Source organism: Podarcis melisellensis, assembly GCF_964234715.1.
Source record: "Podarcis melisellensis genome assembly, chromosome: 8".
Lineage (NCBI taxonomy): Eukaryota > Metazoa > Chordata > Lepidosauria > Squamata > Lacertidae > Podarcis > Podarcis melisellensis.
In genome coordinates, this window is record NC_138540.1 from 41969000 (window position 1) to 41996241 (window position 27242).

A 27242-nucleotide genomic window follows, 5' to 3' on the forward strand; every position below is an offset into this window, starting at 1 on the left:
CATTCATCTGCAAGAACCGCAGCAGAGGATTCATTTTCCTGTTTCACAGATGCAATGGAAAACTTGGGAGGGGGGGAGCACCTGGAGTGTAGTGTAGACTGCATGACCCACGCAGTCCTGCCCTTCCAGCACCTTGCTGTAATTTCTTGTCCCTCAGCATCTGTTGCCTATTGGTATGGCCACTCTGGTTGCTGCTATAGTGACGTGGAATGGCATTTTAAACTCACCTTGCCTAATGGTTCTGATCCAAAATAGAGTTTTAGCCTTTAAAATTTGCACATCTCAGAATTTTGCAGTTATCCAGCCAAGCAGTGTGTACAAAAATGCTGCAGCTCTTTCCCCCTCAGTATCTGCTGCCCAATAGCAGGGCCGGCCCTGGTTGCTAGGAAGCAGTACTTGGGTTAGGGATATTTTCCCAGAGACCATGGTGTCAGGGAAACTGGTTGCCCACTGCAGGGATCAGAGATGGCGGCCTCGATGGGCATTTGGCCTCCTTCAACCAGGCTCTCCTTTTATGCAGAGAAGAGCAACGTGGTGCAGCGGGTGCTGAATGTTCTGGGTTTCATGTGGGTGTTGTGCCAGGCCACGGTGGACGGGCTCACCCAGTGGCTGCGGGCCTTTACCAAGGAGCACGAACAGCTGTCTGCCGTGTTGGGGCTGGAGAGATTCGTCCTCACGCAACAGCTGGATCAGGTAGGCCTAGCTTGGTACAGCTGGGCTTGGGAGGGGTGTCTTTTGGAAGGAGGGAGGAAAGGGGTGAGGTATGATCCACTTGGTGACAGCATGTAAAACTTTGCAGGTGGGCGAGGTTCAGAGGAGCGTCCTGGACAGGATGTACAAACCAGCAGCGACAGATAATACCTCCGAGGACACCGCCTTGCCGGGTACGGCGGCAGAGTCTCCAGACAGCATGGCTTCCAGGCAGGTGCATAGGGGCAGAGGGCTGCTGGGGGGAAGGTCAAAGCCACATGTGGATCTGTGTGGGGGCCCCCCTCCATCACCAGTGGAGTTTGTGGGAGCTTAACGGCATGTCATTCAAGCAAGGGGCTGCTCCTTAACCTGCATTTGGTGCACCGGAATTGGGTGGGCTCAGCAGTGGAGAAAAGAGTGCCCCTGGACATGTACGGGCTGCCTTCTCTCTTACCTCTATAACCACAACCTAAAACAGATGGGATGAAGTATATTTAGGGAGGCCCCATTCTGGAGGCGGGGGCTTGAACCTGAGTCCCCCCAAGTCTCTCTTCATTGGTCCACCTTCCACAGCATGGTGCCATCCAGCTACTTTGGACTAGAACTCCCATCGGCCTTGTTTTTATTTCCCTAATATTAGACAAGTGTTTTCGCTATACTGTTTTTGACTCCTGCTAAACCCTTCCCCCTGCCTTTACCTGTATTTTTTCTAATGTTATTATGTTTGTTTTTAATGTCTAATGTTATTATGTTTGTTTTTAATGTCTGTTGGCGTTTTCCTAGGAAGATTTAACACAAAGTGGGGACATTTATTCACTCTGTTTTGGAGCTGGTGCATGACTTACTTTTTCTGTCCTCTTTCTCCCCCCCCCCCCCCCAGCAGTGGGTGCGAAGGAGCAGAGGTGCTTAGCAATAACACCACTGGCTACGACACCCGAAGTGGCAGTGAGGAGCAGATCCCTGCCATGGGCTTCCCAGACGACGTGAGGCTCCCTCCCAGCAACTCCCAGGAGCTGCTGACTTACTCCAAGGCACGGCCGCGCACGGCCAGCGAGCTGCTGCTGAGCAGGTACTACTGGGGCCACTCGCCTATTTGGGCTCAAGGCTTTGTGGGTAAATATGCCAAGCTTTGTGGGCAGGGAAGGGGCAGAGAACCATTCTCAGCCTGAAGGCTGCAGCATTTCCTCGTAGGCAGTCTTCTGCAGGGGTGGGGTCATATGCCAGTGGTGGGCGTGGCCATTGGCAAAAGGGGGTGGAGAAATGGGTGTGGCTCTTACCTCTGGGCAGTAGGCTATTTTCCAGCCTTTCTGCAGGTTTGTACAACCCCACACATCTCTCAATCCTTCTTCCAAGCAAGCAAGAGGTGTTATCGCAATTCAAGGAAACATTCCAGCCAGTCAAAGCACTAAGGGAGAGGGTGTATATCTGGACCATTGAATAATGCAGTCCAGGGAGAGTCCTGGGGGGCAGATAAAGAGGCCTGGATGGCCACATTCACACACACCCAGGCCTGTGGCTCCCCACCCCATCAGGCAGGTGCTCAGGGAGGTCGGAAGAATGAATATTGTTTGCATGGATCACTTTCAGGAGAAAGGGCTGTAGATCATGTAAAGCAAAGGCAAGTGTCCCCGGTTTGATTCCGGACATCCCCAGGTAGGGATAGGAAAGACCTCTATCTGAAACCCTGGGGAGCTGTTGCCTGTCAGAGTAGGCACAATAGGCTCAATTGGCCTTCCTCCATCTACTGTGCTCCACCTGCTTTGGACTAGGGCTCCTATCAACCCCAATATCCTCCAGGCACAGAATGCTGGGGCTGATGGGAGTTGTCATCCAAACCATCTGGAGGGAAGCCTGGACTGGGATGGACAAAGTGTCTGGTTGGGTATAAAGCAGCTTCTTGAGTTCCTAAACAAAAATAAAGAAAGTGTTTATTACCTTTCTATCCCACCTTTCCTCTGAGGAGCTCAAGGTAGCATGTGTGGCTCTCCTCCTTCACACTGTATCCTCACAACAACCCTGAGAGGTAGGCTAGGCTGAGAGGCCCAAGTTGACCCAGCGGGGTTCATGGCCAAGTGGGGATTTGAACCCTGGTCTCCAAGGTCCTACTGCCAATGCTTGTTAACCCCTGCACCATACTTGGGCAAATAATAAATTTGCCAGCTGATGCAAGTTTTGCCAACTGGAATACATTTTGCAGATGGGAGAATGCAGAGTTGGTGGGCATATATATATGTATTACAATCTAGAAGGTGTTTGTATTAAGCAAGGGTGGCAGAAACGGGTTACCTCTTTGGCTATGGGCAGGTGACGAGGCAGGCAGACACACCACCCCAGCTGCTTTCCCTTTTGGCTCAGCCTGACTGACTCTCTCCTCCTCTCTCTCCTGTTGGTTCTTTCCAGGCACGTCTCCTTCGAGGAGCTGGAGGAATCTGAGCGCTTCTACCACTCGCAGAACCGCTTTCTGCAGCTGCTGCTGGCCTGCTACCACTTTGTGGCTGGACACTCGGACCTGCTCTGCTACTTCATCATCATCCTGAACAACATGGTGACGGCCTCCGTCATCTCGCTGGTCCTGCCCATCCTGGTCTTCCTGTGGGCTATGCTGTCCATCCCGCGGCCCAGCAAGCGCTTCTGGATGACAGCAATCATCTACACAGAGGTGGGGCCCCCCAAATCCTTGTGACACCCCCTCTTCTCTTGTAGAAGTGAGATGATGAACATGAAAAATTTCCTTCTAATAATTGTCAACAAAAGGGGTGGAGAACCTTTTTCTATTTTTTTATTAATTTTCCATTTTTCTCCAATATTACATCATAACAATTAATATTTTTCACAATTTCAAAATTTCCCCATTCCTCCCTGACTTCCCTCAACCTCCTTCTCTGGTTTATTTCACAATAATATCATTTCCTGCACATTACCTTTTTCACTCCTTTTTTTTATAAAAAAAATAGCTTGTAAATTATATAATTTTTGCTAATTGTAAATGATTATTCAAAACCTGCTAGGGAGTTCAGGGTGAGGAAACTTTTTCAGCCTGAGGGCCGCATTCCCTTCTGGACAACCTTCCAGGGGCCACATGCCAGAGTGGGTGGAGCCGTTTTACACACACACACACACACACACACACACACACACCTCTGTTCTTTGTCAGGGCAAGTGAGAGGCTGTATCAGAGTTCAAAGACACATTCCAGCCAGGCAAAATCACTCAAGCAAGGGGGTGAAGCAAGGTCAGCGAGCAGAGTAGCTTGGGAGAGGGATGTGTGGCTGGGCAGAGCCCTGAGGGTCAGATAAAAAGGCTGGGGGGGCACATTTGAACCTAGGGCTAGCTCAGTGTTTCCCAACCTTTGGTCTCAAGCTGTTTTCGGACTACAATTCCCGTCACCCCTGACTACTGGTCTTACTAGCTAGGGATAATGGGAGTTGTAGTCCAAAAACAGCTGGAGACCGAAGACTGGTAAACACCGGGCTAGAGGCTCCCCAGCCCTGGTCTGCAATATTAGTTGCAAGTTAACAAGGGTACCTGGGCTTTTGTATACAGAAAGTAGAAGGGCTTACAAGCGAGGAACGGGCAGATTTTGGTTTGGTTCAAACCAATATCAATCAGCCTAGGAGGTTGATATTTTTGGACCTATACTGAAAGACTGTTGACATATATATCTGTGTAGGTTTGGGTGGCAGGTGGCGTTGTGGTAAACGTCCTTAAGCCTTGCGACTGTTCTGCTGCCATGAGGAGCCAGGAACGTGCCCCTGGCTAGCCTGGCTCTGATCCTCTCCTGCCATCTCCCCTCACAGGTGATGGTGGTGGTGAAATACCTCTTCCAGTTTGGCTTCTTCCCCTGGAATAGCTATACCACCCTGGTGCGCTACGAGAGCAAGCCCTTTTTCGCACCGCGCATCCTGGGCCTGGAGAAAACGGACAACTACATCAAGTACGACCTGATCCAGCTGATGGCTCTCTTCTTCCACCGGTCCTTGCTCTTGGTAAGAGGGAGCCTGGGGCCCTCCGTGTGAGACCGTTTCACTTGCATGCTGCTTTATGTAATGAAACCTTGACGCAATCTACAAAGAAAATGTTTTATTTTGAAACGCTGAAGTTGTCAATGAAAGACAGTTAAAACCAGGCTTTTTAAAACATTCAGCAATACAGTCATACCTTGGAAGTTGAACACCTTGTGAGTCGAACGTTTTGGCTCCCAAACACCACAAACCCAGAAGTGAGTGTTCCAGTTTGCGAACGTTCTTTGGAACCTGAACATCCACCGGGGCTTCCGCAGCTTTCAATTGAGTGCAGGAAGCTCCTGCAGCCAATTTGAAGCCATGCTTTGGTTGTCGAACGTTTTCAGAAGTTGAACGGACTTCCTGAACAGATTCCATTTGACAACCAAGGTACGATTGTAATTAAATTCAACCACAGGGAGCAAAAAGATTAGAGTGTGACAGCATCCTAAATGTCTGGAAAGGCTTGCCCTAACAAAAATGCTTTAAACCAAAAAGAATACAACAACACAGCTGCCTGATATCAATAGGCAGGGAGTTCCAAAGTGTGGGTGCTGCTACACTAAAAGATTGATTTCTTCCATGTGCAGAACAAGTATTCTATAGCACTTGCAGCAGGGCCAGGTTCACAGATGGAAGAAGTCAAGGGAGCACATAAGGGATTAAGGTGGTCCTACAAGTAAACTGGCCCAAACTATTAAGCAATTTGTATACAAATAGTAACTTCTTGACTAGAAGCCAGCCCCCTCTGCCTAACCTGGGAAAGCTGTAGGATGGATCTGGAGTAGCCTGTTGCAGAAAGGGGTACCTGGGCTGTCCCCAGTAGCTATAGCAACAGATGCAGGGAAAGCTTGTTTCTACCAGGCTTGGTATGGAGTTGAGTGCAGTGTGAGAGCTGAGTCCTGGGGTGGACAGCATAGTGCCTTCCTGAAGCTGATGGACTCCAACTCCCATCAGGCCAATAGTCAGGGGTTGTCATTGCATGATATTAGGCAGGTGCAGACCTTACACTGTTTGCTGCAGTAGCTTAAAACTTTTATTTTATTTTATTGTGCACATTTATTTTTAAAACGTATTGATTTTATTTATATTTTTATCATTTTATTATGTCGTCTGTTTTCTAAAATATGTTTTTATTGTTAATATTTAATGGATATTTTGTGCATTTTAGGTAAACGGCTTAGATGAAGTGGTTTGTAAATAAAGTAGATAAAGTAAATAGGCCCACTGCATGAGGTTGGCTTCTGCTTCCCAAACCCTTTCTGAACTTACCTGCCTTCCTGTCCTCTTTGACAGAGCTACGGGCTGTGGGATCACGAGGAAGAGGTCCTGGCCAAACATCCTCTTGAAGCAGCAGAGCCTGTGGCTTCCACCGAGAGCAAAGAGGTGGCTGAGACTTTGGTGGAAGCTGACGTTGAGGCAGAAACTGTGGTGGTTCAGGAGGCAGAGCCTGAGGTGCCCAAGGGAATCCGCTCACGGTTCCGGAAGAAAAAGGAGAAGAAGAAGAAAAGGAGCAAGGCTCTGAAAGAGCAAGGAGAGGAAGGTAGGTGGGGGGACGACACCTATGCTTTACTCCTTTAGGAATGCTTGTTTCCAGCCTCCCCACTGTCTGGGGGCAACAGTGCATCAAAAATACATATCTAAACTACCTTGTCAAGCATTTCAAGACCTGCTTGCAGCTCACAGATTAAAGCTGGTTTGTAGAAGTCATACCAGATAAAGAAAACCTCCTGAGATTGTGGTGGGATGCAGGGAAGAGGAGGGGGTCTTGTTAGGCCATCTCAGGCTGACACTGAAACAAGGTAAGGCCAGTGCTTGCTTATTTCCCTGCCCCTTCTGTTTCCAACCTCAGAGGAGCAGCAGGGAGAGGAGCAGGATCCGAAGCAAAAGGACAAGAAGTCCAGCCCATCCAAGGAGAAGTTGAAGGCTGCTGGACTGAGAGCGAAGAGCTTCTTCGTCTCTGCGTAAGTGACAATGTGGACTTTTGGGGAGGGGGCTGGGGGCATCGGGCTTTGAACAGGCTCTCCCCTGCAGGAGGCAGGTTGCCACATGGAGCAAATGAACGTGAAAAGCTGCCAAATGCCAAGGCAGCCTCTTTCTCCATCTGACTCAGCGTTCTTCCCTCTAATTTTATAGCCACTTGGATGGGTTTAAAAGAGGATTGGCCAAAATTGATGAATAAAGCTTTCAATGGCTTCTAGCCACTTGAATGTCATGCCTTGATGGTTGTTTTAACCGTTTTGCTCTTTTATTGGGCTTGTTAATTATACATTTTAATTAGGGGCGTTTAAATGCAGTTGGTCTACTATGCATTTTAATTGTGGGTAGTTGCATTTTTATAGCTGGTTTTATTCTTGCTATTTTTCTGTTGGCTTTTATTTGCTCGTACACCACCTTGGCGTTTCTTCTTGAAAAGCAATATATTCATAATGATGTTCTACCTCCACTGTTGGACGCAGTAAGCCTCTGATTGCCAACTGCTGGGAAATCACCAGGGGGAGGGGGGAAGTGCTGTTCTTCTCAGGTCCTGCTGGAAGGTTTCTCAAAAGCATCTGGGTGGCCACGGTAACAAGAGGATGCTGGACCAGATGGGCAACTAGCTGTGGTGGCTATGCTCTACCTCCACTGAATAATATCAGTCTTCCTTGTGGATTTCCCATTGGGGCATCCAGTTGGTGACTCTGAGAACAGGATGCTGGATTCGATGGGCCTCCTTGTGCCTAATCTAGCAGGCCTCTCCTAATGCTGGGCAATGGCTCTCCAGGTTCATTTCCGGGGTCTTTCTCATCACTTGATGCTTCCTGGGGTCCTTTTACCTGGAAGTTCCTGGGATAAAACCTGGGACCTTTTCCATGCTCCACCCAGCCTCTCCACAACCCACATGGCTATCTTACGTTGAGCAAGCCTCTTCTTCCATCTAATACCGTCTGTCCCAACTGTAGTTGTTTCTCTCCAGGGTCTCAGGCAGAAAAGGGTCTTCCCCATCACTGTTCCACAATCCTTTGCATACCGGAGATGTCAAGGGCTGAGCCTGAGAACCTTCTGCCTGCTAAGCATGTGGTTCTTCTATGGTAGGGTTGGCATATGTCCAGAATTTTCCAGACATTGCCAGAATATTGTGGCCAGAAGTAGCGTCCTGGCAAAAATCGCTAAAAACATCCGGGAAAATCCAGACGTATGGCAACCCATGTCGGAAGCAATTTTCCTTAAAAAATAGCTCAACAACTTTTTTTGGTGATTTTGCCAAAAAAGCTCAACAGCTCTTGTGTTCAGATTTTCACTTTTTGAAATATGACAACCCTAGCTATGGTCCAATTTGGTTTTACTAATTTAATGTGATTTTATTACTTCATATTTTCCTTGCTTCAGAGGGGTGTGTGTGTGTGTGTGTGTGTGTAGCAATACATAAATTCAATAAGCCTAGCCTTACCATTCTTAGGAGCATAGCATGCTGCCTTATACTGAATCAGGCCATTGGTCCATCAAGCTCAGTAATGTCTACACTGACTGGCAGTGGCTCTGGGTTTTCTGGAGTCTGTCCCAGTCTTGCCTGGAGATGCCATGGACTTGGCCTGACATTTTCTGCACGTGGAAAGCTACATCCCTTCCTGATATTCATTCAGATGATTTGGTTCTGGATTTGGGGTGGTTCTGCATTAAGTGGCAAGTGGCAAAGGCATCAGCCCTACACCTTATCCTCCCCGCCTCCCTCTCCCTCCAGAGCAGAGCGCATGTTCCAACCACTGCAGCGCTTCTTCCAGGACATTTTGCACAGCAAATACCGTGCTGCCACCGATGTCTATGCCCTCATGTTCCTTGCTGATGTGGTCGACTTCATCATCATCATCTTCGGTTTCTGGGCTTTTGGGGTAAGTGGGACTGTCACAGTTATTTGTTAGCAAACTTAATTCACACAGTGCCTCCAACAGACACGGTAATTTGCAGAGTAAAATCAATGGGCACAACCAACTCAGGTCCATGCATTTCAATGGGTCTGTTCTAATTTGGATGTGCTTGGGGATCCCCAAGCAAGTGTTGTCCTCCATATCCTGGGGCAGATCTGGAGGACAGCCGCCCGGGCAAGAGGTATTCCCTTCCTCCTGCTAATCTGCCAAACACCTCCCAGCACAGGCTTCCCTTTCTCCCCAGAAACACTCTGCTGCGGCCGACATCACTTCCTCCCTCTCAGACGACCAGGTGCCGCAGGCCTTCCTGGTGATGCTGCTCATCCAGTTCTCCACCATGGTCATCGACCGGGCTCTCTACCTCCGCAAGAGCGTCTTGGGCAAGCTGGTCTTCCAGGTCTTCCTGGTCTTTGGCATCCACGTATGGATGTTCTTCATCTTGCCTGCAGTCACTGAGAGGTACCTGGCCTAGCTTTCAGTCTGCCTGTTATCTGTTATATATTAATAAAATGATATGTTATATATATTCACAGTACAGGCACAGCCCCAGACCTCTACCACCCTCCTAAACTTGTGGGCAGAAGAAGGACCAGCCCCTAGCTGCATTTTGCATTTTGATATTTAAGAAATTTAATGCTGCAATGAGTCAGACGGTTCTTGCTACACAATTAGTTAATGTATGGAGGGGCAATGAGTAGTACATACACAAAACATTAATATTCTTCACGTTACTGGCTGCTCATCTAGAAACTGCAAAAACCTGGAAGCTGGCGGTCAACTTAACTTTTAAGCAAAGGCTCCATGGATTTATGCATATTGTGCTTGCAGAAAAATTGGCATTGAACTGAAAAATTGGCCAGAAGAAAGGCAAAACCTTTTTTTGACTTTTTTGCTACCTGGAGCCTACTTATGGAATACATTAAGGGGCATATTCAAGATCTTTGTTGTCTACCTCCCTGAGACTGCAGAACGCTGTCTGAAGTGGCTGTTCTCCTCTGCCATTGGAACTCTTAATTTATTCTGGTTTGGATGTCCTCAAATGTTATTCTGCTGCTTGTTCTTCTGTGGGTGGGTAAGGGGCTGGAAGGAATTTAACTGTTTCTATATCATTGATGTTTCCTCACAAGAAGCAATAAAATACATTTTTAAAAATAAAAAGGAAGAACCAGCCCTGAAATGTGCCCCCCTTCCTTCCCCCAATTGTGATTTCCCTCCCCAGGATGTTCAACCTGAATACTGTGGCCCAGCTGTGGTACTTTGTGAAATGCATCTACTTCGCTCTGTCGGCTTACCAGATCCGCTGCGGCTACCCTACTCGCATCCTGGGGAACTTCCTCACCAAGAAGTACAACCACCTCAACCTCTTTCTCTTCCAAGGGTAAGGCCAAGTTCCCAGGGTCCTCTCAGAGTGGAGCAAGGGGAGCCTGAGTCAGGTGAAAGATGCAAGAGGGCAAGTTCAGTATGACCAGGCTTTGTTTTGTAGTTACAAGTTAGGGCAGGAGAAAAGCTGTTTTTCAGGGTCCAGAGATCAAGGTGCACAGGACCTGAACACCCCTCTCTCCTCTGACAGCTTCCGCCTGGTGCCTTTCCTGGTGGAGTTGCGAGCCGTCATGGACTGGGTCTGGACAGACACCACCCTGTCTCTCTCCAACTGGATGTGTGTGGAAGACATCTATGCCAACATCTTCATCATCAAGTGCAGCCGCGAGACTGAGAAGGTGGGGCTGGAATGGTGGAGGAGGAGGAGGTGAGGGTGGGCCTGACTTCTCCCACCGCTCTCCTAGAGTGTAAAAACTTACCCCATATATACACACTTGGCCACTTTGATTTATGGCACTGGCACTGTTACAAGTGCCACATCATATTGGTCCCACATTTGTAAGAATTTGATTGTTTTCACACTTTGGGACTCCCTGCCTGTTGACATCAGGCAGACACTTTCACTGTACTCTTCTTGGTGCCTGCTAAAAACGTGTTTGTTTGGGCAAGTGTAGCCAGACATGTAGAAGCTGCCTTGTAATCTGTCTTTAGCTTCTCACTCAACATTAATTTTTTTAATGTTTTAAATAGTTCTTTACTGTTATTTTACTGATACTTTGTTTTATTCTTTTTGTAAACTTCTTTGAGGTGAGGAGTTTTCCTTTACAATCAAGAGGTATAAAGTTTATTGAATAAATAGAAACGAGAGCAGCTGGCAGGAGGTTGAATGATGAGAAAGGAGGAACTCTGGACAAGCTTTTATCCTCCCATTGGCCAGGATGCGGCCATCTAACCACACTGTCGTGCACATGTGAACCTCTTCCTTATGCTTCTCTGACCCCCCTCCCTACAGAAATACCCGCAGCCCAAGGGGCAGAAGAAGAAGAAGATTGTAAAGTACGGCATGGGAGGCCTCATCATCCTCTTCCTCATCTGCATCATCTGGTTCCCGCTGCTTTTCATGTCGCTCGTGCGCTCCGTGGTGGGCGTGGTCAACCACCCCATTGATGTCACCGTCACCCTCAAGCTGGGAGGTTACGAGGTAGGAAGAGGACAGCATGGGCTGGACCCACTGGGTATCTTCGTCTGTCCTGTTCAGAAGGGTGATTCTGCCTCACAGTGAATAACGCACTAGCAGCACCTGCTGTCAGCTGGAGAAATAGCTGCATGGCCCACTTCCTTGGGAGCTAGGGCTGAGCCGTTCTCTCTAAAGCACTGGTCAGAAGCCACACTGACTACCATGTGCAGGGAGGGTTTTTGTCTGCCGGGTCAAACCTGCCAAAAGATCCTGGTGGCCTTTTGGCTTACCCTGTTGGAACAGCCTTTCACGAGCCCAGCTGGCTGAGACTGATTTGAGGAGCTGCCATCCAAAACATCTGGAGGGCCCTATCTCGGGAGAGGCTGCTGCACAAGGCGTGGCTTGGTTCTCTTGCTAGAACGATATGGTCATTCTGGTCTGCATTCCGGCAGCCCCTCCTGCTGTCCACTCCTTAACAGACCCACCATCTGGATGGCTTAAAACTTGATACTGGTGTGGGGAGGTCCATGGTCTGTTTCTGTATGTGTGATGGGTTCCAGGATTGGTTTCACAGAGGATAAAGCTATCAATGGGCTCTAGTGTCAGAAGGCAGACGGCTAATGCACTCAAGCCCTGCTTCCCATTGAGGCATCTGACCTCTGTGGGGAAGAGGCTGCCGGATTAGATTGCCTGATCTGGCAGGGCTGTTTGCTTGGAGCCGCTCTGCTGGCATGAGGAGTTCTCAACCCCCTCCTCCCTCTCACCCTTTTTCTTTTGCAGCCTCTCTTCACCATGAGCGCCCAACAGCAGTCAATCCAAGAGTTCACCCCCAAGGACTATGATGCGTTAACGAACGAGTTTGTGCGGCAGCCGGTGAGTTTCCCAAGGAAACTGGGAATGGGAAAAGAGCTTCCCTCTGCATCCAGGCATGTGGCCATAGCAGCAGCAGCAGCAGCAGGACTCCTTCCAATCCTCATGTTCTATGCTGGTGCTGTGTAAGAAAAGGAGGCTTTATGGGTAAACTGGTTGTGTGTGTATTGTGGCATACCACCCTGACTCTGAGGCTCTCTACTGCCCCCAGGTGGCCATGCAGTTCATCACCCTTTACAGTTACGAGGATATCGTGACGGCGCGCATTGAGGGCAGTTCGGGCTCGCTGTGGAGCATCAGCCCACCCAGCCGGGAGCAGCTGTACCGAGAGCTGAATAATGGCTCCTCTGCCATCACCCTGCGCTTCACGTGGAACTTTCAGCGGTATGTCCCAGTGGAGATTTTAGGATTATGGTATCTCGCTAGGGCATGCAACAAGAAACACCTTGCTGGCTCAGGCTAATGGCTTGCGCAGTACGCATTGCTGTGATTAATACTTCGCAGTGTAATCAAGCAGCAGTAATTTCCCACTTCCCAGCCATGTTCTGCACCCTCTCCAAGTGCCTCTGACTGGCTGGAATGTGTCCTTAAGAGTCTGAGGATGCCTCTTGCTTGCCTAGATGGAGAAATGTTGGTACATAGAGAGCCCTGCTGGAATACAGCCTGTGGTACAAAGACGAGAGTCACATTCATTGGTCTGCCCTCTTCTGCCTCTCACATCCTGCCCACCACTGGCCTGTGGCCCCTGGAAGCTTGTCTGTAAGGGGACACGGCCCCTGTGCTGAAAATGGTTCTCCATCTCCTAACAGTCTTCCTGGTTAACTTTGACCAAGGCACTTTAGCCTCGTTTTTTTTTTAATGGGTTATCTTCTTGGTGTGTTCTGAACACTTAATTGCACCAAAGGCTCAGCATGGGCAAGAGCTTCTCAGACAAAACAGATGACAAAGGATTTGAAACATTAAAACCTCTCTGTCTCTTCCTCTTTTCATTACTCCCACCCCCAAAACCTTCAGGAACCTTAGCATAGGAGGAACAGCGGAGTACACCTCTGAAAAGCACACAATGGAGCTGGGGCAACAAGACAACGTGCGGAGAGATTTGGCAAGGCTGCTGCAAGGCACCCACAACGAGTTTGTGTGAGTTTGAGGGGGTGGCACACGCCCTCCCAGCACACTCCCAAGGATTTTATTGCAAGAAAGGAGGCAATCTCTCCCCCATCTCAAAAACAAATCCCCATGGGTGACCCCACATAGTGGGGTTGAGAAAATGATTCGCGGTTGGCCAGTTTCCCCAGTAGAGCCTTGGCATGGCTTAGCATAAGAGCATCAGCAGCAACTGGCTGCTGGATCAGGCCAAACGGGGCCCATCTAATCCAGCATCTTGGTCTCACACTGGCCAGCTTGATGCCTTTGGGAAGCCCACAAGCAGGACCTGAGTGCAGCAGAGACTCTACCCTCCCTTGGGGTTGGGATCATGCATGTGGGAGGGAGTGTGGCTCTGTGCACCCTTTAAAGGCTTCCTCTGATCCTCCTTCTTTTTTGTTGCAGTAAAGTTCCCAAACTCTTTCCTCCCTACATTCGTGCACCTAACGGCCCTGAAGCCAAACCTGTCGAGCAGATGCTGCCAGGTGAGACTGTTTCCGTTCTGTTTCCATGTACAAGTTCAAAAGTGCCAAGTGCAAACACAGAGTAACATTTTGTTTAGTTATCCTAGAGATCACAACAAACACCTTATTCCAAAATTCAGCCTGCATCCCAATCAGACCCCGACATATTGGTAACTTTGGGGAAATGTTCAGTTCAAACATTTCCAGAAAGCCCACACTTCTGTCTCTGATTAAGTTGGAGGGATGGGAGGGATGGGAGAACACCCATTCTTTATGAAGACCGAGTTGCTCATTCAAAGTTTCTGTCCACCGTTCCATATATATCGTGGCAGAGGATGAGGACAGCTACTGGGACGTAGAGGTGCAACTGAAACGGCAGCAGGTGGGAATTGAGAACGGCAGTGCCAACTTCCTTGAGTGGTGGGTGATTCGGTTGGCCAACTGCCAGGAACAGGACTGCAACATCCTGCCCATGGTCATTTTCAACGACAAAGTCAGCCCTCCCAGCCTTGGTTTCTTGGCAGGATATGGGTGAGTAACCATTTACATTTATGGGAGAATTGTTGCCTACATTCTAAGCTCTGGCGCTGATGCAAATCTTTGGCTCCGAGGTCATGGGCTTGGATAGCCATACCTTAGGGCACAGGAGTGGGGAAGAAACACAGGCCCCTAAGACTGCCTGGCCCCTGGGACTCAGTTCTGAGGCCACACACAGCCTCCTGAACCAACCCCATCCTGCTTTGCATCTTCCTCGAGTGTTTTGTTCTCAATTGAACGCCTAGAACCCTTCTAGAGGCTCCAAGCTAAACCCTTTGCATATAACCAGGCCTTTGCTTAATTAACATGGCCTCCTATGGTGGTGATCATTTTTCAGTAGCATGGGTAGGATTTGTCCTGATTAGTATGTTGCTGGATGAGCATTTTCTGTATTTTACGTGTCACTGCTTTACATTTTTCTAGTCTTAAATCGTTTTTAAGTGCTGAATTTTATTTTTGGGGACACTTTTTATAATATAGAGTGGCTGACAAATGCTATAATAATCCTTCCCCCTTCCCCCCATGCACTAGCAAAGCAGCCATTTCTTAGCTGCGTTATTCTGAGCAGAATAAAACTATAGAGGCGTACAAAGGTGTGATCTTGCACGCCTGCAAAGCAGAACCGCATGGATGTGGCTTCCACGGTGTGCTGGCGGCTGCTTTCTTGGATCCCTGGCTAACCCCCTTCTCCCCCAGGATCATGGGCCTCTACGTCTCCATCGTGCTGGTGATTGGCAAGTTCGTGCGGGGCTTCTTCAGTGAGATCTCTCACTCCATCATGTTTGAGGAGCTGCCCTGCGTCGACCGCATCCTTAAGCTGTGCCACGACATCTTCCTGGTCCGTGAGACGGGCGAGTTGGAGCTGGAGGAGGAGCTGTACGCCAAGCTCATCTTCCTCTACCGCTCGCCGGAGACCATGATCAAGTGGACACGCGAGAAAGAGTGAGGAGTCGCTACCACAACAGAGCCAAGCAGCCCGCAAGACACGAGGACAGGTGCTGAGAAAACACCACCTTCTCTCTCACTCTCTCTAAGGGGCGGATGGAGAGCCTAAAGATGGACCTGAAGAGGATGCTGATCTCCTACTGCTGGACCTGGAAACTGCCTCTCTCCCCCACCTGCCTTTTTCTTAACCTCTGTGGGTGGGGCAGCCTCTTAACCTCTGAGCCAAACCTGCTGCCCCACTGCCTTAGGAGGAGGAGGAGGAGGGGAATACTGTCACTCTTTCCCTTTTGGAAGCGGCTGAACGGGAAGCACCTTTGCACTCTCTGAAGCCCCTTACGCTCCTGGGTTATTCACAACAGCACAAGGGGGTGTTTTGCAAAGCAGGAAGTCTGCAACCATTTGCTGATTGACTTGCAGCGCTGTATCCTGCTGAAAAGCCCACTGTATGCACAGCAATAACCTGTTTGCATCTCCCTCTCCCCCTGCAAAACAAAAGAATCTGGGGGTACAGAGCTTCTCTCCCCCCCCCCCACTTCTTGTTCTCACATTGCCACAAACACTCCCCCCCCCCACAACTGAGTGCCATAGTCTAGGCATCACTACGTGCCAACCCCAGCTGCTGGAAACAAAGGGGTGGCTGGAGTCTATTGACTTTTTTCCTAAAGGAGGTGGTTTTATTTATACAGATCTATATAATAAAACTTTAAAAAGAAAAAGCTGTGATTATTAGCGATATTGGAGCATACTGAATAATGGGGACATGGGTGAACTTGGGGGGGGGGTGGATAAGAGGTGATACACCCTCACCTTGAGCTTTTTCTTGGCTTCATCCTTACTACCCCATCTTCTGAAGGGTAAGGAGACTTATACCGCAAGTATAAAGGCACCTTTGGCCCTCCAGATATTGCTGAACTACAACTCCCAAAACTAATACAATACCTTGTTATGCAGATGCAATAATTACAACATATAAAGTGCAACAGGCATCCTGGACTTGATTCGTATGATAGGAAGTAACCATTAAAGAAATTTGTTACAAACATCACCATTCAGCCTGTTGCACTTTATATGTTAGAACTACAACTCCCATCATTCCTGGCCCCTGGCCATGCTTGCTGGGGCTGATGGAAGGCGTAGTTCTGCAACATCTGGCAAGGCACTGGTTCTCCACATGGCGGAGTTGTGTAAGGACTCTCAAGTGCTTGGCACCAACTGAAATGATGGGAGACCTCCTTGTAGCATCACTAAGCCAGATGCTGGTGGCTTCAGAATAATTTATTTGCTTTAGAAAATTTATAAAATTCAGGAAGGAAGAAAAAGTCAAATAAGAGCCAAGAGGGGGTGCTTTCTTGCATTGGGTGTTCTACTCTAGTTCTGCAGAGCTCAGCAAACCTGTCATCAGCTCAGGGGAAGGCCCTCGGCAGCATCACTGTCCTCTTCTTCAAGCAAGAACTCCTGGATTTGTTGCTTCATTGCAGCCCTGCAGGAACAAAACACACACCAGTCTCTACACCTGAATGTTTCTGGTTCCCCAGCAACTCTCATTCAGCTGGCTGGAAGCTGGTAAAGTCACAAAGGGGACCCCTATGACAAGCTGCTGCTGTTTGGGGTGTGTGTGTGGAGATGGGACCTGCACAGGGAGAGTGGGTAGTTAAGTGAGAATCAGCACAAGAAGCATCCTCCCCGTGCCCCACGGAGACTGGTAATTCCAGCAAACCAGCGTTGCAGTTCACAACTTGATCTGACAAAACCCTTGTCAAGATTAAGTTCATCTGGTTGTCATTTGACAGATGCTGGGGATGAGCAGACTTGACCAAATATGACCATGGCTGCCAAGGCAGGATCTGAGCCTTTAACAGACCCTTTGGTCATCTCTAACCCATGGGGCTATAGTTCCTGCCCCACGTGCTACTGCAAGAATACATGCTTTGATCTCAAATTTCTCTTTGTCATACACATTTATCCAACCTACATAACCGCAACCACAAAACTTTAGGTATCTCCATGATTTGTTTTCTGTCTCAAGAGCACCCTGGCCTTTTGGTAAGGGGATGGGGCACAACAGTATATCCCCAGCACTAAATAAATTTGGGACCTGGTCTTGCCACCCAGAGTGATTCCATGAAGAAATGAGCCCAGTTTGAGATCTCTTTGGTCTCTTTCACACACACACACACACACACACACACACACACACACACACACACACACTTCAGCACTGCCTCCAATATGCTCTTCCCTGCCCTTCCTAGAAGTGCTTCTATTCAGAGATGAACTATGTCTCCCACTGCACATATCCCCTCCTCTGCAGAGTGTGTAGCTTGTACCTGCATCGCCGGCGCTCTGCCTCCAAGTGGATGTAGGCTGGGAGAGGCTCCAAGGAGCTCTGCAGAGGAGGAAAGAGGTTGGGGTGAATGAACACTTCCAGAATTCAGAGCAGATGCTTCACCGTGATGAATGCCTGAGCATCCCTTAGGCCTGGCAGAGCCCATGCCCATCCCTAGTCTGGTAAAGAAAATACAAAAGGGTAGGGGGCCTTTCCTCTTTGCCCTGGGTTCTAGTCCTCATGAGGCCAAGCCTCCTCGTCCAAATCAAGCGGCAGGCAATGCCCTATCTTGCTGCACTCTGCTTGGGCCCACAACACTCCTCTCTCCCCTTCCCAAAGGCCGCAACACTCTCCCACCCATCAAACTCAACTGGGATAGCTTCATCCACTCGTCTGGAAGCAGCAGTTTGGTGACAGAGGCAGCCAACTGGCCTCTAGACTCTGAACAGAAAGGAAATGTGACAGGCCAGAAAAATGCAGCATTAGAGTAGGAGGAATCGCGCGCTCTGCACCTCTCTGCACTTACCATGTCTTTGATGGTCAGGCGGCAGCTGTAGCAGAGCAATGGGAGAAGCTGGGAAGAATCTCTACAGGGGAGAACAGAGCAGGAGGGCAGAGGATCAAGTCTGGGCAGGTGATGTCTATGATTCTAGTACAGCAGAGGTGAACTTGCTTCACAACCACCCACCCCAAGTGCTTTTGCCTGCTTGGTGGGCGTGTCTTCTTGAACTTGGAGAATACCTCTCACTTCCTTGAATAGAGTGGGGTGTTCAAATAATTTCACAATTATTGGTTGCTCCGCCTGCATTTGCTTCTGGCCCCACCACCATTGACATTCAGCCCTCCAAAGGGTTTCCCACCCCTGGTCTAGAAGCACAAGAGCACCTAAGGGGAGCCTGCAGGATCAGGCCAATGGCCCATCTAGTCCAGCATCCTCTTCTCACTGTGGCCACCCACATGCCTGGGGGAAACTGGGAAGCAGGATTCGAGCACAAGAGCCCTCTCCCCTCCTGTGGTTTTCAGCAACTGGTATTCAGAAGCATCTTCACTCCTGCAGTGGAGTCGGAGCTGAGCCACTGTTGCTGGTAGTCATTCATAGCCTTTGTGTCCCCCCCCCCCAATACAACACTAAGTTGTTTGTGGAGCTAGTTGTTCTGGATCCAGCATCGCTGCTTACCTTGGCACCAGAGGGGCCCTGCAGCATCCTGTCTGATTCGAGGCCCCTCCACAGCAGCCGTTCCCAGTGGATGGTGGAAGTGGCTTCTGGCAGAGCTGCTCTGACAGCACCGTCGACTGCAAGGAGGAGCCGTCCACTGGGGAGGAAAGGGAAAGCAGAGTCAGAGGCAGCATCGCTTCTTTGGCCGACTGAGTCTTTGTCCTCAGTGGTGGAGAGTTTCAGCTGTCGCCCCGGGTGGCTAAGCTTTGTAAGCAAAGACAGACTTGCCCTCTTTGTACCCAGGGAGTTCAATGGGTACAACAGGCTAGAAGGATGCTGTTACAACAGCTGTGCTGGATCAGGCCAGTGGTGTATCTAGTCCAGCATCCTCTTCTCAGTGGCAACCTAGGTGCCAAGGGGAAGCCTGCAAGAGGGCAAGAGCCCTCTCCTCTCCTGCAGTTTCTAGCAACTGGTATTCAGAGGCATGCTGCCTCCAACAGTGGAAGAAGAACATCGTCACTGTGGCTAGCAGCCATGAACAGTCTTATCCCTTCATGAATTTGTCTACAATAAGAAGTCATGGAAAATAAGGCTTCCTAATGCTTTCCCCAACCAGTTTCCCTCCAGATGTCACTGTACTACAATTCCCATCATCCCTGTCATTTAGACATGCTGGGAGTTGGGAGTCCACCAATTTTCCAGGGGGCACCAGGATGGAGAAGGTTGCTCTAGACCAGCCTTTCTCAACCTAGGGGCCCCAGATGTTGTTGGATTACAACTCCCATCATCTCTAGCTTAAGGGACCAGTGGCCAGCAATGATGGGAGTTGTAGTCCAACATCTGGGGACGAAAAGGCTGCTCAGGAGGCAGGTATCCCAGTGGCAAGATCACTAGTTCTATGGCAGTTGGGTAGGGCAGCCCAGGAGGAGAAACTCCTGGTCTCAGCTAATTCTGACACCCTGCAGGTTAGAACAGGCGAGCTGGCAAGTGGGTGTCTGTGGTTTGTGGTGGGAGGCAGAAGTCAAGCTAGCTTTTGGGGTCCTTCTGGTTCTCCAATTTCTGACTTTGTAGAACCACATCCAGGTGCACCCCCTTCTTAAAGAAGTGAAAAAGAACTTTCCCGCTGAGGTTCACAAGGCCACCACATACCAGCATTGGTGTCCAAGGCGCAGAGACAGAAGAGGCACTGGGGTGTTTTTGTGGGTCCACCAGGGTCAGTCTCTGGGGAAGTCACACAAAGCTTCTCACCTGTCCTGCAGAAAGGAAGGAGAGGGCATCAAGAAGAGGGCTGGGAAGACACGGCTAGCCCTTCCTATTATCCATCTTGCTTTTGCCTCTCAGGCCTTCTGTGCACCATCCTGCTGGTCTCACATCACATGGGGAAGTCACACAATCCACGTCTGCATGTATTCTGCAGACAGTATGTGAGACTGGCAGAGTTAAGCCGCCAGAAAGCAACAATGATCTCAACACACTCATTTTAAGATTAAAAAGGGTTGTAACCAGTGTAGTCCTACTCAAGAGAAGACCCTCTGGAGTTAGTGGACTTCTTTAGGTCCATACATTTCAACAGGTCTACTGTAAATAAAATTAAGTTGGATACAACCTGGAGTTTCTAGGATTTAATGGTGGCTCAAGCAAACTTTAAATCCCTTGAGAGGAATATGTCATGGTCTCAAGAATCCAGAAAGGGATGTGGGGATCAAGATGTAGGGATCAAGATGTGGGGCTTTGCTGCCCTAAAGAATAAGTGGGCTTTTATCATTATTATTATTATTATTATTATCATCATCCACCCTTTACCCTAAGGTCCCAGGGCAGGTTACAACTTTAAAAATATACACCTCCCAGGGCAAAGATGTGCATCCTCACTATTTGCCAGAAATTGTATTGTGAAGGAACCAGACATACCTCAATGGGGAGGGAGTTCCAGAACTTAGAGGCTGCCATGGAGAATGCCCTCTCTTGGACCACCCCAAGCCTCTTAGGACAGAGAACTACCACAAGGGCTCCATCTGCTAATCTTAGCACCTAAGAGGGTCTGTAGGGAAGGAGGCGGTCTTTCAGGTATGTGGGGCCTGAGTAGTTTAGGGCTTTAAACACTAATGTGAGAACTCTGAATTGGACCCGAAAGCGAACTGGCAACTCCAACAGGTTTGAAAAGCACACAGACAGCTTCCTAGTTTGCATGGTTTTTCAGCCTGCAGAAACTGGACACTTACTGTCGCTGATGCACACAGTCCTGCTTACAATGGGTGCAAATACTAACAGGCTGGCAGAAGGGAGATTATCAGCATGGGGTGAGGTGGTGGTGGGGGAGTGCTGATGAATGTCCTCCTAGAAGCTGAGAGACATGCAGTTGCTTGCAGGAGAATGGCTCAGCCTGAGGGTTGCTTACCGGCAGACTGTGCTGGTGGTGGAGGGGAAGTCACACTGCAACTTGTAGAGGAAGCTCTCAATCAGGCGGTGAATGCTGGCTCTGTCGGGGGTCTGTGGAAGAGGAGAAGAGGGACATCACTCTTGGAAGGAAGGTTACTTGCTCCCAGGAGGTCTGGTGGAAGGGTGCCCAAAGGGGTCACCTTACAGGCACCCAGAAGTAGGTCCCTCTTACTTTAGTATCCAGCGCAGGCGTGAAGACTGTGGGCACCCCAAAGAAGCAATTGTAGAAGGCAATCTCTTTGGCCGTGTATTCCCGCATGGGACGCAAGAACAGCACATCACCGTGGCGACTGTCTGAGAAGCCCTTTCAAGGAAAGGAGAAAGTGAACAGTGCAGAAAGTGCCTGATCTGCTGCCCCGTTTGTGAGATAGGATAGCTCTGGGTGGTCCAAAGCAGTGGTGTGGAAAGAACAGAATATAGGAACTTGGGAAGCTGCCTTATCCTGAGTCAGATCATCAGCCTATCTGGCTTACCATACTCTGCACTGACTTGGCAGGGGACATTCCCAGTTGTACCTGGTGATGCCGAGGGTTGAACCTGGGACCTTCTGCATGCAAAGCAGGTGCTCTGACACTGAGCTACGGTTCTTCCTTTTATAGAAGCAATAAAGAAAAGCACAATGGTGGTGCTAGTGCTGTCAAAAGACTTCAGTTTGTCTTCTGATGCAATTCATTATACATGTACTTGGAAGTCAGCCCCGTCATGTTCAGTGGGGCTTACTCCCAGGTAAGCACATGCAGGAATTGCAGGTTTAGTCCCTGAACCTGGTGCTGCAACTCTTTGGGAGGTCAGGAACTCCCTGCTTCCCTTTCTCCAGTTCTTCAGGGCCAGGAGTGGGGTGCAGAGTCTTGGCTTTCTGCAAGCTAGCAAGGCCATTGTAAGCAGCTCAGATGCCTGCTGCTGAAATGGCCAGCCCCAAATGTCCTCTCTGGAGAGGGGAAACAGGGACTGGATTCCTCAAGAGCTGCACTGCCCACTCCAGCTTGAAGCTTGCAGCTCTCACCAAGGGGCAAAGAGGGTAAGAAACATGGGCCTCTGTGGCCCAAACATATAGGAGTCTGCAGCCCCTGCTCTCACCGTATCTGCAGCCAGAAAGGCCCCCCGTCCCAAGCACAGGTTGGTCAAGAGCTTGACAGCCACACGGGTACCGCTGTCCCCCATCATCACCTTGGAATATCCACTTGTCCGGGCCACGTGCAGAATCAGGTGGTTCCTAAGAACATAAGGAGAGCCCTGTTGCATCAGACCAAAGCCCATCTAGTTCTGCATCCCATTTTCACAGTGGCCAAGAGGTAGCCCACAAGCAGGACTCTCCCCCACTGGCAATCCCCACCAAGTGGTATTCAGACACAATGCACAGCCACCAAGGCGAGTGGCCTTAGCCTCCACTAATTGGTCTAGCCCACTTTTAGACAAACTCATGGAGGGTATAAACTCGTGAAGAGGAGTGGGGAGGTGGCTGGCCCCTCCCCAGGAGCACAGACCTCAAACTGCCAATCAAAGCAGCCAAGGATTATCTCATTCAGTGGAGCTGTGAAGAGGCCACGAAAAGCAAACCCAGAAGTGGCAGCCTAGAGAGGGTGAAGCAGAATACTCTAGGTCCTGGCTCTGTAGGGCCTTGTGCTCCTGAGGTTGCTGATCAGGATGGATTGGCCTCTGCTCTACCTGCAGCAGCTCTGTCACCCTTCCGCAACCTCAAAAGGATGCTAACAGCACCCATTCAGCTGCCTAGGATTCAGGAATTATTGAGATTGGCCAGGATCTAGTACTCAGTCATCCCCTCTTAAGCAGGTAGGTTAAATTAGACAGCAAGAGGGTGATGAGAATGTCTCTGAATGCAGCCTCCAAAACATCCTTGGGCTGCCCATCTTTGAGAGCAATGCATACTGGGAGCTCGTCCAGCAGCACTCTAACCAAAGGAAAGATGATCTCTGTCACTTCTGCAAAGAAGCTCACCGGAGAGTCTGTAGGAGCTCCTCTTTTGCAGTCAGGGTTTTCACAGCCCCAAAGAGCTTGGTCAGTTCTTCAGTATGGAGCACCGGAGGAGGCAGTCCCTCCTGCTGTGAAGATCCGTTAGTGCTAAGCCTAGCCAGCTGGTCCTCCAGGGAGCTTGCTGAGTCCCCCGCCGTCTTCTCATGCTGCTGCCATCTTATGAAACCATCCACAGCTTCCTTATAGCTGCCGCCGTGGTCAGTGGCACTATGGGGAATGGAGTGCAGCACAGAGCCTGGCAGGTCAAACACCTGTGAAAGAGCAGAGCACATGCAGTCAGCCACGGAAAGCACTAGCAGGAACAGACATTTAAACACAGAAATCAGTGTTTCCCACCCCTTTGATATTTATTTGCCTTGGTTTAGTGTTGGGACTGTAAAAACATCATAGGTTCTATGATAACATTTATAACATTTATTTTGAGAATTCTAAGCTATGGGGAAATCTGTCCTCTTCCGTTCTTCTAAAAGGTGGAGTGGGGGAACCAGACTCCTGCACAAAGGTAAAATCTGCATGCGTTGCTCTGCCCGCTTTTGCCTCTTCCCCACTCATCACTGACATGTGGTCCTTAGCCTGAAAATGTCACGAAGGGGGTCTGTTATTGCTCCTTTCTTATGGGACTAGTTGGCTTCCACAGTAATAAGGCTATTTCGTTACTGACCAGCCAAACTGCATCTCTAAGGAGATTCCTAACTCCACTCAAAATACACCAACGTACTGAAATGAGGAAGCAGCAACAAGGTCAGAGGTTGACACGGCACCCCAGGCCTCTCCTCACGTGCATCTTTCCTCACCTCTTCCAAGCACACCAGGTGATAAGGGAACCCTGTGGCTTGCAGGATCATCTCCACCTGGTTGCGGATCTCCTCCCGCTTGCCTGGGCTCTGTCCGCACACAGCTCCCTCTGCACAGCAAGAAAGAAGATCAAGGAGATCAGTTAAACAAGCTGAGTGGGCTTCTGGGGGGACTCCCACCCTATTTTCTCCTAGCTTGGGCAAGAGTCGAGGTGTAGGTCACCTGAACCATTTGGAGAGCCACCTCACTCAAAACCTTTACCCAAATTAATTTTGATGCCCAAAGGGTCACTCTGAGCTTGGTAACGGTCTATGGTGTAAAATAGGTTTGACAAAAGAAATTGCACTAGGAATATAAGACAGCTGCATTTCATTTCAGTGTGTGAATCCCTCCTGGGCGCATCTAGGGGTGGAGAACCTCATGCCTTCCAGATGCCCTTGGACTACAACTCCCATCTGCCCCAGACAGCAGAACCAATGGTCAGGGATGTTGAGAGTTGCAGTCCAGCAGCATCTGCAAGGCCTCTACACTGACTGGCAGTGACACTCCAGAGTCTCAGAAACAGGGCCTTTCCCAGCTCTACCTAGAGATGCTGGGAACTGAATCTTTTGCGTGCAAAGCAGATACTGTGCCACTGAGCTACAGTCCATCCCCTTCTGGCCACCCCAATCCTGCCTCCCATGAAGATGTGGCCACCTTCACAGGCACCCTGAGAGAGTATTTGTTTGCCGCAAAGGTAAGGAAAAGGGAAAAATGAGACTTTCTAGCAGTATTGTTTTTAAACCTTGGAGAAGAGTACAAGCGTTTTGATGCAAGGTTTGTTTCACCTTGAACAAACTGCCTCTGCTTAGACTCTTCAGTCTCCCAAACATAGAAGGGAATCCTCCCAGCAAGCATTGCTTACCATCGACATAGATGATTCCTGGCTTAAAGTGGAGTTTCTTGGCTGCTTCCCGGCTCAAGCCCTGGGAGAAAGAAGTTCTGGGTCAGTTTCAAGCTGTTTTTAATAACGATTTTTAGATTGCTATAACCCTCTCTGCAACCTTGTGGTGAAGGGTGCATAAGCAATGACATTAATTTAAGAACCACTCTACTAAACCCCCAAATTCTCTGTCTTTACCCTGCTAGGAAGTCATGGGGAAATACCTCTTGAACTTGCCGCACCATTGAACTGGAGGCAGGGCCGCCCGAAAATGCAAGCAGAACCTACAGTAAATAAAAATAAATAAAAAGCATGCAAGGGAGTATTAGAAAACATGTCTGTCACTTCTAGTTGCTAGCTCCCTCGCCCGCCCGCCCCAAAATAACTGGGCAGGACCTTCTCTCCAGGGTAAATGCAGCGATTCTTGCCAAGCATAGCCCGGAACTTGTGAACAAAATAATCCTTGAAACAGCTCCTATGAATCAGCAACAAATGCATGTTATTAAAGCAATAAGATGCAACAGAAACACAATTTTAGTCAAAGATCTTGGCCTTATTTTGTTTTAGCCATAATGCTATGCTTAGGAGCAGGAATAGAAGAAGCTGCCTTATATCATCAGACTATTTTCCATCCACCTGATAGGCTTTCCAGGGTCTCCAGTGGGGTTCCGCATCCCATCACCTGCTACTTGACCCTTTTTAACAGGCAATGCCAGGGACTGTATCTGTGAACTTCTGCATGCAACACATGTGCTCTGCAAAGTGTAAGCTATGATCCTCCCCACACTTAGCTATAATTGGTTGAAACATCTGGGTTAGGGTAGTAGTGAGAGACTGACAGTGAGCATGGGTGTTTAGCTCTTGAGAAAAAGCAACTCAAATTGTTTTTAAAAAGAGCTCTAATAGAGATTAAGGAGGTCTAGAAATATGCCATGACTGAAATTCTGCTGTGTGAGTCAACACCAGAGGTTGTCACTTGTAACAAAGATCACCCAGATCCCTCAAAAAAAGGTTTGCAGCTTTGTTGTAGACCACAGTAGCCTTTCAGAAAATGACAAGCATGTCTGCTGCCAACCTGGTAAGAAGACACAGCTGCCCGTCATACTTACTTGCAAAAGGCATCCCCAACACGGATGATCAACGCTGGGGAACCTTCTTTGCACTTCATGCATTTTGAGGGGCAGCTTAGAAGAGAGAAAAGGAAGATCAGATTTCAAAGTGCAATTTGTATTGTTTGCCATTGGAATTAAAAACATTAGTGTATAACCATTATTGTTGTGTAGTATTTTTTATTGGTATAAGCCACTGTGGGTGCTCTACAAGCAGGAGAATGGCATATGATTATATTAACCAAACAGCCTAAAAGATTATGGCTGCAATCCTACCTCTGCTTACCTGGGAATATCTCCCACTGCATTCAATAGAATTTACTTCTGAGTAGACATGGCTAAGGTTGCATTGCAACATTTTTATTATTGCAGAAGCTTTCACTGGACTACAAGCCCTTTCTCTGGATGCATTAAGCGCTGCCCTAAATTGGCAGGTGTAATAACTGAGAATACAACCCTTTCACACGTCTAATGAAGCTGACCTCGGTCCACAAAAGCTTCTGTTGCAACACATTTCTTATTATTTAAAGTGCCAAAAAAACCTCTGCTACAAACAGTCTTTTAATGTGCGCAGATAGCACCATAACAACAACAACAACAAATCTGTTATGTTGATTTGCACAACGTGGATCTTTTTACATCATTTCAGCCTGCCTTAACTTCTGTTGTAGCCTCTGCCGCTACTGCAAAAACAACACCTAGTGGGAAATCGCGGCTCAGACGGGACAAGCAGGGAAGATCTCTTCCCAACCCAACCCCACCCCACACCCCTACCCCGTTCCCCTACACTCACCCATTGCCCAACCCACCCCTACCCCGTTCCCCTACCTGCCCCGGGGTGCCCTCTTAGGCTGTGTCTCGTTTCCGCAGCCTCCCTCCTCAGCTTCACACATAGCAGCCAGACCTCTCAGCCTCCGTCGCGCCAGTCACCCTAAGCAGCGACCTCCTGGCTCAGAACCCGAGCAGGACCGGCCACCCGGCGCACTCTTCTGACGTCACACGCCCTGGTTTGTACCATCTGCTCTATAGATCTGTCTACACATTCATAAAGAGGAAACCTTCCGGGTGGAGTTTGGGTGTTAGGTGTTCGTGCGTGTTAAAAGCCAACCAGATTCCCACTGGTGGGAGGGCCGGTTCATACGGCAAATGAGGTACTGCGAACTCACTGGGTTGTTGTTGAAATAAAAAGGGGGTGGGAAGAAAGATGTACATCGGCTAGAGCTCCTTAAAGGGGAAAATGGGATATAAAAGTAATTACTTAATATGTGACTTCAAAGTAAAAGCTGCATGCAAATAAATAATGAAGCGAACCCGGAAGCTAGGATCCGAGTGCGAGCCTGTAAGTCTACATTCCACACTCTCTTAAGCGCCGCAACTGCCGCGCGCCGCGTGGGTCGAGATACTCTCTCGCGCGAGGAGCGCTACGAAACGGTGGTTTGCCTCTGACATCA

The 27242-nt window shown here is 49.1% G+C and overlaps 2 protein-coding genes across 3 annotated transcripts in view; one reads left to right on the forward strand and one right to left on the reverse strand.

Moving 5' to 3' along the window:
- Positions 1–15768, forward strand: part of PIEZO1 (piezo type mechanosensitive ion channel component 1 (Er blood group)) — a 111446-nt gene extending 95678 nt beyond the window's left edge. The window contains exons 35-52 of the mRNA XM_081920254.1: positions 521–693; positions 800–921; positions 1574–1759; positions 3091–3349; positions 4488–4676; positions 5988–6234; positions 6544–6655; positions 8413–8560; positions 8841–9055; positions 9816–9974; positions 10167–10314; positions 10929–11117; positions 11874–11966; positions 12175–12347; positions 12978–13100; positions 13512–13591; positions 13903–14101; positions 14804–15768. Of these exons, the coding sequence (XP_081776380.1) occupies positions 521–693; positions 800–921; positions 1574–1759; positions 3091–3349; positions 4488–4676; positions 5988–6234; positions 6544–6655; positions 8413–8560; positions 8841–9055; positions 9816–9974; positions 10167–10314; positions 10929–11117; positions 11874–11966; positions 12175–12347; positions 12978–13100; positions 13512–13591; positions 13903–14101; positions 14804–15053 (3065 nt within the window). The 3' untranslated portion in view covers positions 15054–15768. The remainder of the gene's footprint in view (positions 1–520; positions 694–799; positions 922–1573; positions 1760–3090; positions 3350–4487; positions 4677–5987; positions 6235–6543; positions 6656–8412; positions 8561–8840; positions 9056–9815; positions 9975–10166; positions 10315–10928; positions 11118–11873; positions 11967–12174; positions 12348–12977; positions 13101–13511; positions 13592–13902; positions 14102–14803) is intronic.
- Positions 15769–16285: 517 nt separating this feature from the next.
- Positions 16286–27134, reverse strand: CTU2 (cytosolic thiouridylase subunit 2). 2 transcript variants are annotated; one of them, XM_081920216.1, is made up of 15 exons: positions 26620–27134; positions 25792–25866; positions 25079–25157; positions 24907–24966; positions 24665–24725; positions 23760–23869; positions 22930–23216; positions 22051–22186; positions 21146–21277; positions 20933–21024; positions 19684–19787; positions 18556–18691; positions 17905–17965; positions 17380–17438; positions 16286–16532 (listed from the first exon to the last, which is right to left on the reverse strand). In XM_081920216.1, the coding sequence occupies exons 1-15, from the start codon at positions 26682–26684 to the stop codon at positions 16451–16453; spliced, it is 1539 nt and encodes a 512-aa protein (XP_081776342.1). In that variant the 5' UTR covers positions 26685–27134; the 3' UTR covers positions 16286–16450. The 2 variants fall into 2 exon arrangements, with proteins under 2 accessions (XP_081776342.1, XP_081776343.1); XM_081920217.1 differs by lacking the exon at positions 25079–25157.
- Between the last annotated feature and the right edge of the window lie 108 nt (positions 27135–27242).

Coding starts and splice junctions, on each gene's coding strand:
- CTU2 (XM_081920216.1), bottom strand. CDS start 26,684: ATGTGTGAAGCTGAGGAGGGAGGCTGCGGAAACGAGACACAGCCTAAG. Junction 24,726..24,906: donor TGGTGCGGCAAGTTCAAGAG/GTATTTCCCCAT, acceptor TCTTTCTCCCAG/GGCTTGAGCCGGGAAGCAGC. Junction 16,533..17,379: donor GCAGAGCGCCGGCGATGCAG/GTACAAGCTACA, acceptor TTGTTCCTGCAG/GGCTGCAATGAAGCAACAAA.